The 17641-nt window shown below is 40.6% G+C and overlaps 1 protein-coding gene across 1 annotated transcript in view; it reads left to right on the top strand.

The window, feature by feature from the left end:
- LOC126455728 (phospholipid-transporting ATPase ABCA3) overlaps nucleotides 1-17641 on the top strand; it is a 526358-nt gene that overhangs the window by 142481 nt on the left and 366236 nt on the right. Inside the window, exon 10 of the mRNA XM_050091496.1 lies at nucleotides 363-573. Coding sequence (XP_049947453.1) covers nucleotides 363-573 — 211 coding nt within the window. The remainder of the gene's footprint in view (nucleotides 1-362; nucleotides 574-17641) is intronic.

Raw genomic sequence — 17641 nt, 5'->3', positions numbered from 1 at the left:
TTTCTGGATTCCTCTGTATTACTGTTCTTTTTGTTGTGGCAGTTGTACAAAATTGTGCAGATTATGAAAGCAGTTGAGCTGTAATATTACATGCTGCTTTGCTGTGACTGTGTAGCAAAACTAACAATTGCTGCATCACCAAAACTTACCTTTTTATCAAAGCTGTTGCACAGACATCCTGCATGAAAGCTCCACTGACTTTCTTAAGACTGATCACAATTCCTAATGAAACTGTAGCATTTTACATATGCATCCATTTAGAAGTCATTGGAATTATTTTCTCTAAAAAGTTCATAAATAGGAAATATTCAGTAAAAGATGGTGTTCTTGTTACCTTTCTAAAAGTCCAGTTTTTGATGCAGGTAGTGCTATTTGATGAACCTACTGCTGGAATGGATCCAACAGCAAGAAGATCACTGTGGGATGTACTCAAGGAAGAGAAAAAGCATCGCACAATTCTTATGACGACCCATCACATGGATGAAGCTGATATTATTGGGGACCGGGTTGCTATCATGGCAGGTGGACATTTGTGCTGTTGTGGTTCACCTTTCTTCTTGAAAAAGAGATATGGTAAATAAGTTTTATCTGTTACATGCCTGCAAGTTGTACACTAAATCAGTAATCTGAGGAAAATATTTAAATATGTTAAGCCTAGCACCTAGGAGTCAAACATTTTTTTTAAAAAAAGAGGGTTCAATAAGAAAAGGAGTTTGTGCTTTTTGTGTGTGTGTGTGTGTGTGTGTGTGTGTGTGTGTGTGAGAGAGAGAGAGAGAGAGAGAGAGAGAGAGAGAGAGAGAGAGAGAGAGAGAGAGAGGGGGGGGAGGGGTGGGAGGGGAATGTAGAGAAGAGTCAGCAGACTGTGTGTTGCAGATGGTCACAACTCTTTGCCTATTGGGCTTTGGCTTCAATATATCTTCCAATAATAATACAGCAGCCGAATATGTCATCACTCAGTATTTAGCCAGGCCAGACATTGAGGAATTCCTTTTACTGTTCTGAATAAATTTCACTCTAGCAATAGAAATAAACTTCTTGAGTTAAGAAACACTGCATGATGTAGGTGAACACTAATTCACTAACAGTTCAGAGAATGACTATGGTAAACTGAACTAAAATCTTATATAGTTCAAAATTCTAGTGATTTTTATTACCTTGTGGCACAAAAACCTCACTTGTTGTTAATGAAAGTAGTCAATTTCCAAAAATATAATTGGATAGATAAAAAATCTACTCACTGAGCAGCAGCAAGAGCAAACATGTGCAAAAGTTAAGGGAATGTGCAAGCTTTCAGAGCAAATGGCTCCACTTTCTTACAGAACGGTTGCAGACGAAGGATGAGGGAAAAAGACAGGCGAGGTTTAAGAAATGAGGAGAATCATAGAAAAGTCACCCAGAACCTGGTCAGTGGTTCCCATTCCATCTGGTAAGTCTCGTCTGAGCCAGAGTTCTGGACGATTTTTCCATAAGTCTTCCCATTTCCTGAACCTTGCCGGTTCTTTTCTTCATCCATCTTCCTTCCCCTTCAATCCTTCTGCTACAAGAAGGAGACACTGGCTTTGAAAGTTCACACATTTCCTTAACTTTTGCACGTTTCTTACTGCTGCTGCTTGGTGAATAGCTTTTTTATCTACCCAGTTATATTACTTATTATTAGGAGGAATTCTGGGTGTAATTTGGCAGTGACCTGAAACCACACTCTGTCGCTTGTATGCAGTCACTTCTGTAACACCTGGGAGCCTACAAAACAAGTGTAGCGCCACAATAAGTACTATTCTTGTACTGCAACTAAATGTCAGTGTATCGTATCGAGCCACACTCGCTGTGACATAGTAAGTGCTAGTCCTTAATATGTGTTCATCTCATCCAATTTTTGTACTGTCACAGGGTGATAGTACTATTTATATCACAGTTCATATGGAGTGTTCTCCCTACTCCAGAATGTGGAAAGACTGTCTTCTTTCATGGCTGTGTGCATGCTATAATCGATGTAATCATTTTCTATCTCATATAAGCATTTTCTATCCCGTATAAGCATTTTATAAATAGCTAAAAATCTACCACATTTACATCTGTACCCTACAAAACATTATGAAGTGCATGGCAGAGGGTACTTAACCATCACATCACCTCACAGGGCTTCTTACCATTCTATTCGCCTATGGAGTGCTGGAAGAATGTTTGCTTAAATGCTTCTGAGTGTGCTGTAATTAGTCTGATCTTGTTTTTGTGAGCTCTGTAGCAGTATCAGCTGGAGTGAATAGTGAGTATGCAGAATAGGTGTGGGGTGGCAGGGGAGGGGAGGGATAGCAGGATAATGCTGAAAGAAGATGCTGTTGCATGCCTGTAGGGATATAGGGACTAGCTGATGGGTAATTCACCACAGATGGGTCTCAGCACCCGGAGATGACAGCAGTGACCATACATCTGTGTGTGTGTGTGTGTGTGTGTGTGTGTGTGTGTGTGTGTGTGTGTGTGTGTGTGTGTGTTTATATGTTTCTGAAGAAGAACTCTGTGTAATACTGTAGTTTACTTCTAAATGTGCCTGTTTGCCTCTCTGTGCTCCTTGTGTGTCGTGAGCAGCAGTCTACTCTGTTTCATATTGTTGTTATTCCATGTGAGATTTCTGTTTTTTGGTTTTATATTGTCTGCACCAGCCAGGTCATTAATATACACCATAAACAGTAAGGGCGCAAAACACTTACTGTTCACACTTATGAGGTATATGCACCAATGGCCCTCTGTCCGAGGTAGTGTGCTGCATCCTCCCTACCGGCGTATCTTCAACTGTTGGTGGGGTTTCTGAGCCAAATTCTTTTCTAAAACAAAGAAGTAGTTCATCTACATAATTACCTTGATCTGTGGCTTTTGGAATATCGTGGGACAAAAAAGTGAGTCGAGTTCTGCACAGCCGACGTTTCCAGCCTAAATACTTGTCAGCATGGAGGATGTCACTCTGTTCGAGGTCTCTCACTATGTTGCAGCTCAGAATATGATCCGAGATTCTGCAACAAATGTACATGAAAGATATTTGGCGGCAGGTTTTTGGATCACTTGTTGTAGACGCTCGTAACCCGTGCTTTCTTCCAGCTACTTGGCAGTTTTTTGTTTGAGGAATCTGTGCTATATTACGATTGAAAGAGAGACTAAATCAGCCACAAATTCAAAATAGAATTTGGTAGATATTCTGTCAGGCCATAGAGCTTTGTCATTTTTAGCTATTTCTCAGCATCACTGACTATAATGTCTATGTCACATTTGCAGTGGTCCAAGAACTGGACCCAGGCATTACTCCTGGATTTTGGCTATATTTGCTTTATGGGCATTAGGCCTGGTTGGTTGGTTTTGGGGAAGGAGACCAGACAGCGTGGTCATCGGTCTCATCGGATTGGGGAAGGATGGGGAAGGAAGTCGGCCATGCCCTTTCAGAGGAAGCATCCCGGCATTTGCCTGGAGTGATTTAGGGAAATCACGGAAAACCTAAATCAGGATGGCCGGACGCGGGATTGAACCGTCGTCCTCCCGAATGCGAGTCCCCACTGCGCCACCTCGCTCGGTCATTAGGCCTGGTCTGATGGATATTTCTCTGCCTAGTGTTTTGTCTTCCAATGCTGGAGGCACCATCAGAGGCAATAACAACTCACAATGCCATTACAATCTCAAACAAACTCAGCAAACTGAACTGTTTCTCTTATGATGCCTCCAGCATCAGAAAACAAAACATTAGGCAGAGAAAGATGCCTTGGATGACAGCCTAATGCTTGTAAAACAAAGTTCACCAAAAACGTGGATACTAGCTGTGAAAGCCTGCACTGTCAGTACTTCTGGATTTCTCTTTGCAAAGAAATGGATTGTAGCATTTTTACTTTTCCTTTGCTACCCCCAGTTTCAATTCCTGTGTCATGAATGAGTGCCTGGACATCATATTTCATGCCACTGACAGCCGTTATGTGTCACTAGAATTTCTTTGTATTTTGTGAGTGTTGGTAAGGTTCTGGTATGAAATTCATTGAAGACTTTGTGCATTGCGAAATGTGTTTCATGTATAGATTCCTTATATCCAGCCTTATATTTTGTTTTATACCTATTGTGCACCAGAAATTTCTCAAAAGAGATTATATATTACGGACAATTCCTTCCCTCACGAACAGTTCATTCAGTGTATTTCCGTCTAATGCGTGGTCAACTATTCTTTTAAATGCCAGCCACAGTTCTTCTACACAGTCCAGTGCAGAGCTGAAAGTTTCAAGTTCCTCACTGAGTTATGACACTACTACCTCTGCATCTACATTGCTGAACATGTAAATTTTACATTTAATTAATTTAAGAAGATCTTCTTTAGTTGTACCAGTTATTTATTCCAACAACAATCGCTTGTGGGTTTTTAAAATTCCATTTTCAGGTGTAGGGAACAGTAACATACAAAGGAGAGGAGGGAAGAATTATAGTGTAGTGTATCTGTAAAATCCAGAAGAGGAGACTACTGAAACAAGATGACTCACTTATTGTATTTGGTAATGCACAATGTGGATGCACCAGATGGTGCAAGGGCTCCAAATCACCACATCTTACATGGAACTAGGAAAAGGACAGAGCATAATAATCAAACGGACCTAAAAATCTAACATCCAGGTGGGTAGGATGAACAAATCAGAAACCGAGAAAAAACACTATACTCACAGTGTCCGCCATCGGGCAGCCACACGGTGTGAATTCCAACCAAGACAAAGTGGAGGGTCATGCCAGAGGTCTGGAGGCACAGTCCAGCACAGGTGCCAATGGAGTAGAGGCAAGTAAATATGATGTCGTTATTAGCGAAGATTGCAAAATCTGGATTGACTGGCCCGGGTGCTTACAATACTTCATTTAAAAACATAATAAATATAAATGAGCTGTGATATGATGTGAGGCCAAATAACTCCCAAACATGCAACAGCATCTTACGTTTTAGCCAACAAGACAAAGGTACATAGGCTAGATGAATAAACAAGGGGTAGAAACAGTAAACTCAATGGTATAAATTAACGGTAACATAGATCATGCAAAGTAATTCGTCGTATGTATGATACATTATGAGCTCAAGTGATATAAAATAAAATATATAAAATCCATCACAAATCTAAACTGTGAGTGTAGTAATGTAAGCAGTGAAATAAGAATCAATCTGAATTACCACTCTGAGTGCCCTACATTATACAAAGCAATAATGATATGGAAAGGCACCTGACAGGTGAAATAAGTAAACTAATGGAAGAAAAATAAGCCTGAACCTCACAGACTTGTGTACATGTGTGTCATAATAGACAACTAGGCAATGGTACATAGGCCAAATGAGTGAACAGAGAATTAGACAGCAAAAGCTGTGATAAAAAAGTAGTGATAATATAAACTATAACAAGTGAATCTAGGACGTAAAATGAAATATGTAAAAATATAAATGCCCATCATAAAACTCTATAATGTAATCATGCACCATATATTGCAAAATACCATACACAGGAATTATTTCTGAAAAAGTTGGCAAATGGTTACAAAAGTCCATTATAATTCCTGTGTTTTATGGGAAAAACCAAGTGGGCCTACAGTTTGGACAGCATGAAACCTGTGACTGCAAACCAGATGTACTGACAGGTGTTCTTCAGATTAACTGTAATGATTGCCAATGCCTTTTTGTTGGACAAATAGGATGTACTTTTGCAATTCAGTTCGAAGAACTCCAGAAATTAGATAATTCAAGATCTGTGTTACCAAGTCACAGTTTATTAGCCCTTGACCCTAGGCTTCAATAGTTCTAAAAATATCTTCTTCAGAAGGTGTGGGCCCTAAAAATGTACATAACCAGTTACAAAAATTATTTTTACGAAAGAAACAAAATATTAAAAGAAAAATATTTGTGAGGTTCAGCATGCAGAAGATAGAGATCTATTTGCAAAAGATCGTAGTTACAAATGCATGGCGAAAGCAGAGCAAACAAAAGCTAAACAATGACACTAAAGAGATAAAGGAAACAGAAAAAACTTTTGTTTACCACTATGGAAGCTTAAGCGAAAAGGAAAATGGGAAAGCAGTGGGCACTATATATATATGCGCGTAAGCACAGCATCTTGCTGGTGTTAAGTTGCATAATTTTACATTAAAGCAATATGACAATCTCGTATAGAAGGTCACTAATAAATGCAATAATTTTAGAGGTGGTAAGATAGATACTGCCTGCAGGAAAATTGAAGAGACCTTTGGAGAAAAGAGAACCACTTGTATGAATATCAATAGCTCAGATGGAAACCCAGTTCTGAGCAAAGAAGGGAAAGCAGAAAGGTGGAAGGAGTAAATAGAGGGTCTATACAAGGGCGATGTTCTTGATGACAGTATTATGGAAATGGAAGAGGATGTAGATGAAGATGAAATGGGAGATATAATACTGCGTGAAGACTTTGACAGAGCACTGAAAGGCCTAAGTCGAAACAAGGCCCTGGGAACAGACAACATTCTATTAGAACTACTGATATCCTTGGGAGAGCGAATCATGACAAAACTGTACCATCTGGTGAGCAAGATGTATGAGACAGGTCAAATACCCTCAGACTTCAAGAAGAATATAATAATACCAATCCCAAGGAAAGAAGGTGTTGACAGGTGTGAAAATTACTGAACTATCAATTTAATAAGTCACAGCTGCAAAATACTAATGCGAATTCCTTACAGGCGAATGGAAAAACTGGTAGAAGCCAACCTCAGGGAAGATCAGTTTGGATTACGTAGAAATGTTGGAACACGTGAGGCAATACAGACCCTATGGCTTATCTTAGAAAATACATTAAGGAAAGGCAAACCTACGTTTCTATCATTTGTAGACTTAGAGAAAACTTTTGACAATGTTGACTGGAATACTCTCTTTCAAATTCTGAAGGTGGCAGGGGTAAAATACAGGGAGCGAAAGGCTATTTACAATTTGTACAGAAACCAGATGGCAGTTATAAGAGTTGAGGGGCATGAAAGGGAAGCAGTGGTTGGGAAGGGAGTGAGACAGGGTTGTAGCCTCTCCCCAATGTTATTCAATCTGTATATCGAGCAAGAAGTAAAGGAAACAAAAGAAAAATTCGGAATAGGTATTCAAATCCATGGAGAAGAAATAAAAACTTTGAGGTTCACCGATGACATTGTAATTCTATCAGAGAGAGGAAAGGACTTGGAACAGCAGTTGAACAGAATGAACAGTGTCTTGATAGGAGGGTATAAGATGAACATCAACGAAAGCAAAACGAGGATAATGGAATGTAGTCGAATTAAGTCGGGTTATGCTGAGGGAATTAGATTAGGAAATGGGACACTTAAAGTAGAAAAGGAGTTTTGCTATTTGGGGAGCAAAATAACTGATGATGGTCAAAGTAGAGAGGATATAAAATGTAGACTGGCAATGGCAAGGAAAGCGTTTCTGAAGAAGAGAAATTTGTTAACATCTAGTATATATTTAAGCATCAAGAAGTCGTTTCTGAAAGTATTTGTTTGGAGTGTAGCCATGTATGGAAGTGAAACGTGGACGATAAATAGTTTGGACAAGAAGAGAATAGAAGCTTTCGAAATGTGGTTCTACACAAGAATGCTGAAGATTAGATGGGTAGATCACATAACTAATGAGGAAGTATTGAATAGAATAGGGAAGAAGAGGAGTTTGTGGCACAACTTGACAAGAAGAAGGGACCGGTTGGTAGGACATGGGCATCAAGGGATCACAAATTTAGCATTGGAGGGCAGCGTGGAGGGTAAAAATCATAGATGGAGACCAAGAGAGGAATACACTAAGCAGATTCAGAAGGATGTAGGTTGCAGTAGGTACTGGGAGATGAAGAAGCTTGCACAGGATAGAGTAGCATGGAGAGCTGCATCAAACCAGTCTCTGGACTGAAGACCACAACAACAACAACATTAAATATAAAATTATCTGTAAAACGTGTATGTAGCAAAGTTATACTGCATGTAGCTTTAGTTTGCAGAAGATAACTGCTACAAAAAATTACTTCTGTTTACAAGAAGGACAGAATAAAATGGATAAAGCTACATCTCAACATAAAAATGAGATCCTTCTGTGTAGCTGTACTAATACCATTTTTGGAATATCAGCTGTAGAATTGTGTTGACAAGGCCACGAAAAATGAAACTTGGTGATATGAAACATCGGTAGTTTAACAGTAGAGAAACAATATTTTCAGGAGGACCACACATTCACTGATATTAGTGGAGATCGGTAAACACATATTATGTGACCATGAGCAGTGGTTCAAATCTGTCAAGGAAGTGCTTACTTGCAAATTCAAAATGTTACCGTCTTTCTAAGCAAGTTGTTGATAAATTTAAAGTTCTTCTAATAAATCCAGTTTCTAGCCTTTTATTTCTGTATATAAAATTATGATTTCTTTTAATTCCCTCAGTGCATGGTGTGAAATAAGTAAATGTTCAGCAATTATGCACATTCCCTGTTTCTTACCCAAAAGGTGCTACTTACATCTGGCTTTATAGCTCAACCGGTCGCCCTATTACATTTTTAGTAGCATCGTAGAGAAACTTTCATGCTTGCTTTAACTATTTATTTAACACAAGCAAACCATAGTTCTTATGCGCATGCATTTAGAACCCTCTGCAGCCCAATTTTTTCTGGTCACTTGGGCCTGTATATTCATAACAGGTGGCTTCTGTCTCTGACATTATGTACACTTAATGTATGCAAATATTTTATCCTGTGACTCCTGTTATAATTTTATGTTGGCAGGAGTTACCTGTGGTCTTTTACCAGTGAGCATTCATTCTTAAGTACGCTAAATGTAATCTGGCTGCTATTTAAAGCCATGACTTTGGAAAATTCTTGTTTTTGTCAGTTTATGTATTAAAGAGCTGCTCAGCTACAGCTATTCTAATGTACCATCATATGATGTAACATGTGAGTATGCTAACCTCACAAACATTTTTCTATCAATATGTTGTTATGTTTGTAAAAATAATTTTTGTAACTGGTTGTATACATTTTTAAGGCTCACTTCTTCTGAAGAAGATATTTTTAGACATATCGAAACATAGGTCAAGGGCTAATAAATCTTCGTTTTGCAACTGGTTGGCTGATTTTTTCGACCTCTTCACTTAAATAATTTTCATCTCTTCACTTAAATATTTTCCACCTACAGGTGAAAGGTCGAGTCCTTGAGTTATTGGAAGAGATTAAATTTTATGCAGTTTAAATTAGAACCCACTGCAAGCAGTAAATGAGCAAAAGCATTGAAACATACAGTTTTGTTGATTAGTTATAATTTTTTTTAAAACAAGTCACAGGTTCAGACATATTTCCCTAAATTCCCATGTGCTTATTCATTGTTTCACTATAACCATCTTTCCATATTAGTACTATTTCATCTAATAAAGGGCACTCAGCTTAATTCTCTTAATTTGTTATTTGACTCCTCAAATTGCTATAATTACATTGTAGATTTTTATGATGGGTTTTATAGTTTTATATGTTTCATTTTACATCACTTGAGCCCATAAAATATCCTACATGTATGATGATTCACTTGGTAGAGTTTATATTACCATTAATTTTTATCATGGCTTTTACTGCCTAATTCTCTATTCAACATTTGGCCTCATTTCGTATTGCAGCAAACATTCTTACAAGTCTGTGAGGCTCAAGCTGATTTTTCTCCCATTTTTTCATATCATTATTACATTGTATAATGTAGGGGGCTCAGCTCGATCATTTTTGTTTCTTATTTAGCTGCATACACTACTACAATCACAGTTTAGATTTGTGATGGTTTTTATATACTCTGACTGAAAAAAGTGCAACACTAGGAAGGAGTTGCGTGACATAAACAAAATTTGTTAGGCTTGTTTCTACACCTGGAAGATGATGTCTATTCAAATTTCATGCCAGGTACATAAGAATGGTGCTAGTAGCGATACTGTGAGGATCCAAATCAGGTTTGCTTTATATACATACTGTAATGGTCATGAGCATTAGTTTCCCTTGAGAATGGACATGGTGATTTGATGTTAGTCACAAATGCCTCAGAGGTGACAGAGACAATAATTATTAGCACTTCACTGAGGTAGGACTACAAGAAGTTGTATGTTCCTTCTGTGATGTTGTAGAAAGACTTGCAGGAATGCAACTGCTGTACATGTTTGCTGACAGGGATGATCACACGAATGCACAATTGGAAGGAGACCGGACTCTGGACGGCCATGTGGCACTATCGAGAGGGAAGGTCAGTGTGTTCTGTGTAAGGATCTGGTGCATTGTACTGCATCTGCAGCAGTAATTTGAGCAGCAGTTGGCACCATAGTCCCACAATGAACTGTTACAAACCAGTTTCTTCAATGACAGCCCTGAGCCAGATGCCCTGTGGTGTACATTCCACTGACTCCAAACGACAATCATTTGAGACTTGATGTCAAGTGAGAACTCATTGAATGCCAAGGTGGATGTCCATAGTGTTTGCTGGTTCTGCCTCAGTGCCAGTGATGGCCATGTGTTGGCTAGAGGAGCCCAGTTGAAGGCCTGCAGCCAACCAGTCTGCATGCTAGACGCACTGGACCTACACCTGGAGTCAGGGTCTAGGGTGTGATTTCATACGACAGCAGGAGCGCTGTTGTGGTTATCCCGAGCACCCTGACTGTAAACTTGTACCTCATTTTGGTGATTTGACCCATTGCGCTGCCATTCGTGAACTGCATTTCAGGGGGTATCTTCCAACAGGATAGCGCTCATCCACATACTGTTGTTGTAACCCGACATGCTGTATGGAGTGTCGACATGTTGCCTTGGCCTGCACAATCACCAGATCGGTCTCCAATCGAGCACGTGTGGGGCATCATTGGACAACAACTCCACCACATCAATTAACAGCATTAATTGTCCCTGTATTGACTGAACAAGTGCAACAGGCATGGAACTCCATTCCACAAATTGACATCTGGCACCTACACAACACAATGCATGCATGTTAACATGCTTGCAGTCAACATCCTGGCAGTTACACTGGTTATTAAAGTACCAGCATGTCACATTTCCCATAACTTATCTCACACTTACATTAACTTGCAGTTTTGCAATGTTAATCACTTAAATAAGCTACCTCGGCAAATTTATTTCCAGAGTTTCACTACTCTAAATTAATTATTTATTGGTGTTGTGATTTTTTCTCTGTCAGTGTATTTTATTTTACGTCACTTGCACTGACTGACCCGACTGCACGTTATGCGGTAGCAAACATAATAAACGAGTCACCTTGTTTTAATAGTCTGCTCTTCTGGATTTTACAGATATTTTGCATTATTTTTCTTCTCTTCTCTCCTTTATATGTTACAGTTTTATACGGTTGAAGATGAACTATTAAAATCCTGAAACTGTTGTGGTTAGAATAAATAATCAGTAAAAGTGAAGCAGATCTCTTTAAATTAATTAATCATGTTTCAGTTGAAAATGTACTACATACCAAATCTTATGTGTTAGTTTGACACAACTGCGTCACGGCCCCCGATGCCAGTTTCAGTACGGACTTTCTCAGAGATGTATGTTAATTTTTTTGCCTTCCTTAGTGTGCTTCAAAACTATCTGTTCCAGATATATTTTGGAAAAGGCTTTTAGTATTGTGGCGTTGATAGTTCGTATCGACCACGAAACTTGATATCTGTGAACTGTAAGTGCTCTGTCGAGCCTCCATCTTAACTTTACTTTAGTCAGTTCTTTATTATACTTCATTCTGTACCCACGCCGGTGTTTATGCAACAGGTTATATGCAATACGCAATGACCACACCAAACAATGAATCGTTCAAAGATGTGGAAATATAACTCCGCTCACCGAGTTTCGTCATTTCTTCGCCAACGGCGTATTCATCTTTTACGCACAGTGATTCACGTCCTCAACCGATGCCGCGTGCTAACCTCATTATTTTTCAATGGTCGACAACTACGTTGTTAGAGCGAACAGTGGACTCAGACTTCGCGTCACAGGATTATGCCCATCTGACAGTGAAACTTAAACTGAACAGTATTTCGAATTGTGTCTCTTCAAATCAAGTGTTCCAAGAACAAAGTGATCTCCATTCGAACACGTGTTTAGCCACCCACCGGCATGCTACATCAGATACTGACGGGCTGTGTGCAATGCCGCCATTACTACAAACCGCGCTGGATCCGTTCCGCGCATGTGGTGTTCCAGTTGTGTCTAATTTACATGCACAACTCAGTATTTAACATAATATGGACCCCTTACCTCACCTCAGTGGCCCGCCACATGCACTACAGGCATGTGATGCATCAGATAGTGGTAGCATTCTCAACCCCCCTGCCCCCGCCCCCTCACTCGCGAGGGTCCCCATTTCCGGTCACTCCGATCGCTCAACCGCTGGCCACAGCCCACAGCACCGCCTGTGTCTGTCGTGCCAGTCTCTTGCCCTGTACCAGAAGCGGGTCGTTTCCAGCCCTTTTCACTCATTGTCCAGTTTCCGTGCCCACCTCGTGTGCTGTCCATCCACCCGTTTCCACGGTACCGTCCATGCCTGCCACGCTGTGTTTTTGTGATACACAGTCAACTATGCCAGCTGTCACTACTACGGATTCACTTGCCTGGTTTACATCTGGGCCTACCGCACCAGCCTCTGACTTAACCTCAGTTCAGCCGCTACCTCAGAAGACACCGAAGCCACCCTCATCACTCCCTCCTGGCCACCTGCTGAAGCTACCACCCTTATATGAGGACAACTCGGCATTGTGGTTGGCGCTCATTGAGCATCTGTTTGAGTTACATCATGTGTCTGATGACAACCCAAAGTTTCTCTGCCTCGTCACACACCTCCACAACCACTCGCATTTGATTTGTGACGTGCTCCTTTCGCCACCGCCTGTACCAAGATACGAGTTTGCAAAGAAGACTATAATGGAACGACTTGCCTGCTTGCCATAAGAGTTAATAATCAAGATTCTCTACGAACACACACCCTCACAACTGTGGTGCCACCTTTGATTGCTTGTGAACGAGTTTACCATGCCTGACGCCATGCTATGGGCTGTGTGGTCTGCCAAACTACCTAGCGATCTACAGAGCCATCTGTTACCACACTCGTTCGAGTCCATCGGCTCCCACCTACACATCACTGACCAGTTGTATTCGCTACTGTGGCAACATCAGCCGGTTAATTCCACACCATTCGTCAGCACAGCCACCCCCACATACTGACCTTCGGCCGACAGAGGCATGGCTCGCTCTGCCGTTACCTCATCTACTTCTTCTGGCAGTGTCAGCTCACTCTCGCTGCTATCCAAGCACTCCAGGATCGCCCACGCACCTTATGTACTGGTCTATTTACTGGAACAAATCAACGAGGACAAACCGCCCCTGCTGTCGCAGTCTCCACCTCCTCCTCACCCTGCTCAACCTTTCTGCGGGTACCACAAAGTGTTTGGCGACGACGCCAAGAAGTGCAGGTTGCCATGCCGACACCCAAACGCCGACCGCAGGAACTAAGGGATGCCGAGTCCTGCGTGGAACCTAACAGGCGTCCTCTTACATTACACTCTGTTCTCTCGTCCACCCAGCCAAGTGGTTGTCTCTATGTGACTGACATTGCGTCAGTTCTAGCTTTTCTGGTCGTCATTGTTGTTGATGTGTTGATCATACCTACTTTGATGGCACCACCCCCTTCTTCACAGAGGAAGTCACTTAGCTGTGAACGCATTGATGTTACCTACCTCAGGCTCAGTATAGGTTATGGTAACCCCATCTCCTCTACATTTTCCGTGGACGTTCTGCATTGCCAACATCAAAGAATCGATCCTCGGTATGGGTTTTTTCTCTCATTATGAACTATCTCTGAACGTCATACAGGGTTCAGGCTCCACCATCCTACGAACACTCACATAATGTGCACCCATGCCTATGTCCAACACTCTGTTTCCACCACAACATACGATATCAACATGAGTGCTGCGCCCTCGCAGGCAACATTGTGACCTGCGTTACCAGCTTACTGTCAGAATACGACTAGGTGACGCAACTCCGCCAGGACAACGAGAAGCTGAAACAATGCATCGCATCCACTTACAGCGAGCTCGCCGCAGCTTGTACCTCACTTCTGCAACTGCAGTCCACAACACCGCCACCTAAACAAGATTTGCTCAGCTGAGGCTAGCTCGAACTCTCACTAGGTTTGCCCACAAACTTTACTTGCGTGTGACGTTCCAAACCCCTCCCGTCGCACTTGCCTCATCCAGTGCCGTGTGTTTCAAACAGTGCTACTAATGACAGTCACATGTGCGTTGCGACCACACCCACCTCTCAGACAGCTACCGCGCATGTTGATAAACATTCCCCCTCTATCACTCACCGGCCACATGACCCAGCAGCCATTGTGGCCCCACGTGCAACGCCAGCGCTGCTCTCGCCCATGCTGGTTGTCCAGTGCAAGGTTAACAGCGGACAGTCGCCGACCGTTCCCCTTCGCTCGGTGCTGTGTGCGCACCCACCCCCTCCACACAAGCACACGCCGTGCTCCTGTAACAGACACGTGGCTTTCGTGCTACCTTTCCCCACTCACGCTAACGGCCTATGCCTCGTCGTGCCCTACTCGTCCAGAGACTCGACGCCAGGACATTAACCAATCTTATGTGCCCATGTGGCATCAATAGTTCATACTGACCATGAAATTTAATATCTGTGGACTCTAAATGCTCTGTCAAGTCTCCATCTTAACTTTACTTTAGTCAGTTCTTTGTTATACTTCATTCTGTATGGACGCAATGTCAAGTGTAAATATATATGAGCTGTGACATATATGGGAATGAAGTTATCTATATTGTGATTACCGATCCTGTTCCCATAGTATTATTTGTGGGGCATCTTGTCACATCACCTACTTGCAAAACTGTAACTCTTCAACTGTCAGTTACATATTGTGGTAGATATACAGATCTAATTATAAGTTTGTACTGATTATGTGCCTTGTCCAAACAAGTTTATATCCCCCAACCTCTGTCATTAACCTATTGTTTTGATATTCACTTAGACCTATGTCAAAAATCACACAGTATCGATTTCAGTTGTAGCTAAATTTTTGTACCCAGTATTATGTGAGCACCACTACTTTTTAGGAATTCTCACTTTGTTGTAAATGGTTCAGCAGTAGGTCACTATGATTTTAACAGCCTCATCCATGAGGACATTTCTTGGGATTTCATATTAACATTTTGTGATCTTCTCCAGTTATCTTTATGTAGACTCGACGGAGAGTCACCTACCCTTAACAAAATCACATTCTACACACTAGAGCTGTATATTACCACTCTTTTCAGAGATATGATCAGAGCTGCTCACTCACTCACCGGAATGAATTAGCCGTTATATTCTGTTCTTGGTGATGCATGCCACAGTAAATGTTGATTTTCAGGTTGAAGCAGAGAACACTTTATTCATGGCACACATTCACAATCAAGTTAGGCTACTTCTAATAAAAAGTGAAAGATCATTCATGATAATTTGTGAATGACATAGGGTAAGTTCATTGGTATAATACCAATTCTAGAAGTCATCCCAAGCGGTTGTAGAGCAACATCAACAGCAGACACACTATGAAGTGTAATGTGAAGCATTGTTGCGGTGTAGAGTGGAGCATATGGGCCAGTCAAAGCAAGTTTTCAATTGCCAGTTCCTGGCCCAGAACTGAGTGAACAACTGAATTCCCCTTTTGTCTTAAGTACTTGCAGGCAGAAGGAAGTTTGCAATCAAACAACATGCGGATGGTACTTATTTCCTCGATAGCAATGCCGCCACATAACATACTGTGTATCGACAAACTGTTTGTATACACTACCACGTCCACAACTCTCGGTGCCTTTGTAGTATTTGAAAATCATTTCTAGAGGAGCATTGCCTTCAGGCCAAGGGTAAGCAACTCACATGGCAAAGACTTTGTGCTGCAAGTGTAATGCAGTTGGCCTCCTGCTGATATGAACACTAACTTTTTTTTATGACTAACCATTCACTTACTAAAACAAAAAAATATGTTTACCTTATTTTAAACAATTTTGGAAAGGATATTAATAATTTTAATATTTTAATAATAATAAAAACATTTTAATAATAATTTTAATATTTCTGAACACTCCTACTTTTCATCTTCAGTAAAAATTAAAAACAATACATACTTTTTTGTTTTCTCCAAGAAAATTTCTCCTCCGAGATACAGCCCTCTGGCGGTGACACTGCACATAGTATTTTGAAGGTGTGAATTTAGGAAAAAATTTTAAAATGTTGTATCTCTGGAACACTTCTAGATATTTTGTTGTTTTTTTTTATTTGAAAGATAATTGCTTTATGATTACATAGAAATCCTCCATTTGGACTTACCTGTCAAAGTTGTTTTACTATAGCCTTCTGACTTTTTTTATAATTTATGTAACTTTTTTTTTTCCAAATATGCCAATCCATAAAATTTTGACTTTTTTCTGTTGATTAGTACCATATAGTTCTACATTCCCTGAAAAGGTGAGCTTCCATTTTTAGCTTGAACAGGTTTTGTAAACAATTGAAATTTTTGCTATAGGCCTACATAGAACCTGTTTTATTACCACATTATTACAAAATAGGCTCATAAAAATCAAAACCCAATCTTGTTAACATAATTTTAGATTTGAAAGATGAGTAAGAGACTCATTTTTCAAGCATTTTAAATGGTTCCAAAATGTATGCGAAAGGTCCAAAAACTTAAAGGTTTGAATTTATACAACTTCTGTCCACTCTGTTTTGTACTGAAATTAGCCAGTCAATGAACTGAAAAAGTGTTCCACTGCTTCAGTATCTTCCTTTGATATAGAGTGATGCCTTCCTGTTGAACCAATAGGGATTGGAGCATTTACACTCTACAAAACATTGTGAGCACAGAAGGCGTTGTTGCTGTCCTTCAGCTGGAAACCTATATCCAGCAGCTGGTCCATGGGGTAGCATAAGGTTCACTTCAGTTCCGTTTAACTCATAATTGGTGTCTATAATCTCTGCAATCCACCAGTCACAGTCATACATACATGCGACAAACATCCCCCTTCTCATGTTGAGAATCTGTATGTTATTTTGCTGTTTCTGAGGTGTTGGCCAAACAAACGAAATTTCTTCTTTGTTGCTTTTTAAAGTGTGTGCAATATGAGTTCACCCATCACTTTGTGTCCAACAATGTGTCTTCTGAATTCCCTTCAAATAAGTAGGTTGATTGGACCATTCTTCTTTTCTCTGCTCACGGAATTCTTCGATTTCTTCTTTGGTCAAAAGAATGAGAGCTGTGGATGTGTAAGATATCACGACTCTCTTAAAATCCTTAGCGTTCTGAATTGCAGCTGTATTTGGTCTGGAAATATTATGTTTTGCAGCATGATGCTTCAGCAGGCCTCCTACACCATCACATGGCCCCTTCCTGTGACCAGTAGCACTGTATATCCAGTCAGTTGGCACAAGCGACTTCCTCAATTCAAACAACTTGTAACAATTTTTAAAATGGCTAGGACCACCATCAGAAATAATGATGATCTTCTCTGCCACTGTTTGCAGTTGAAGAATTTTGTGCATTGCTAGCAAAGCATGTGCTGAGTCATGTCCTGTGTCATC

This window comes from Schistocerca serialis, chromosome 2, assembly GCF_023864345.2.
Source record: "Schistocerca serialis cubense isolate TAMUIC-IGC-003099 chromosome 2, iqSchSeri2.2, whole genome shotgun sequence".
Classification (NCBI taxonomy): Eukaryota; Metazoa; Arthropoda; class Insecta; order Orthoptera; family Acrididae; genus Schistocerca; species Schistocerca serialis.
This window is presented reverse-complemented; position numbering and strand designations above follow the sequence as displayed.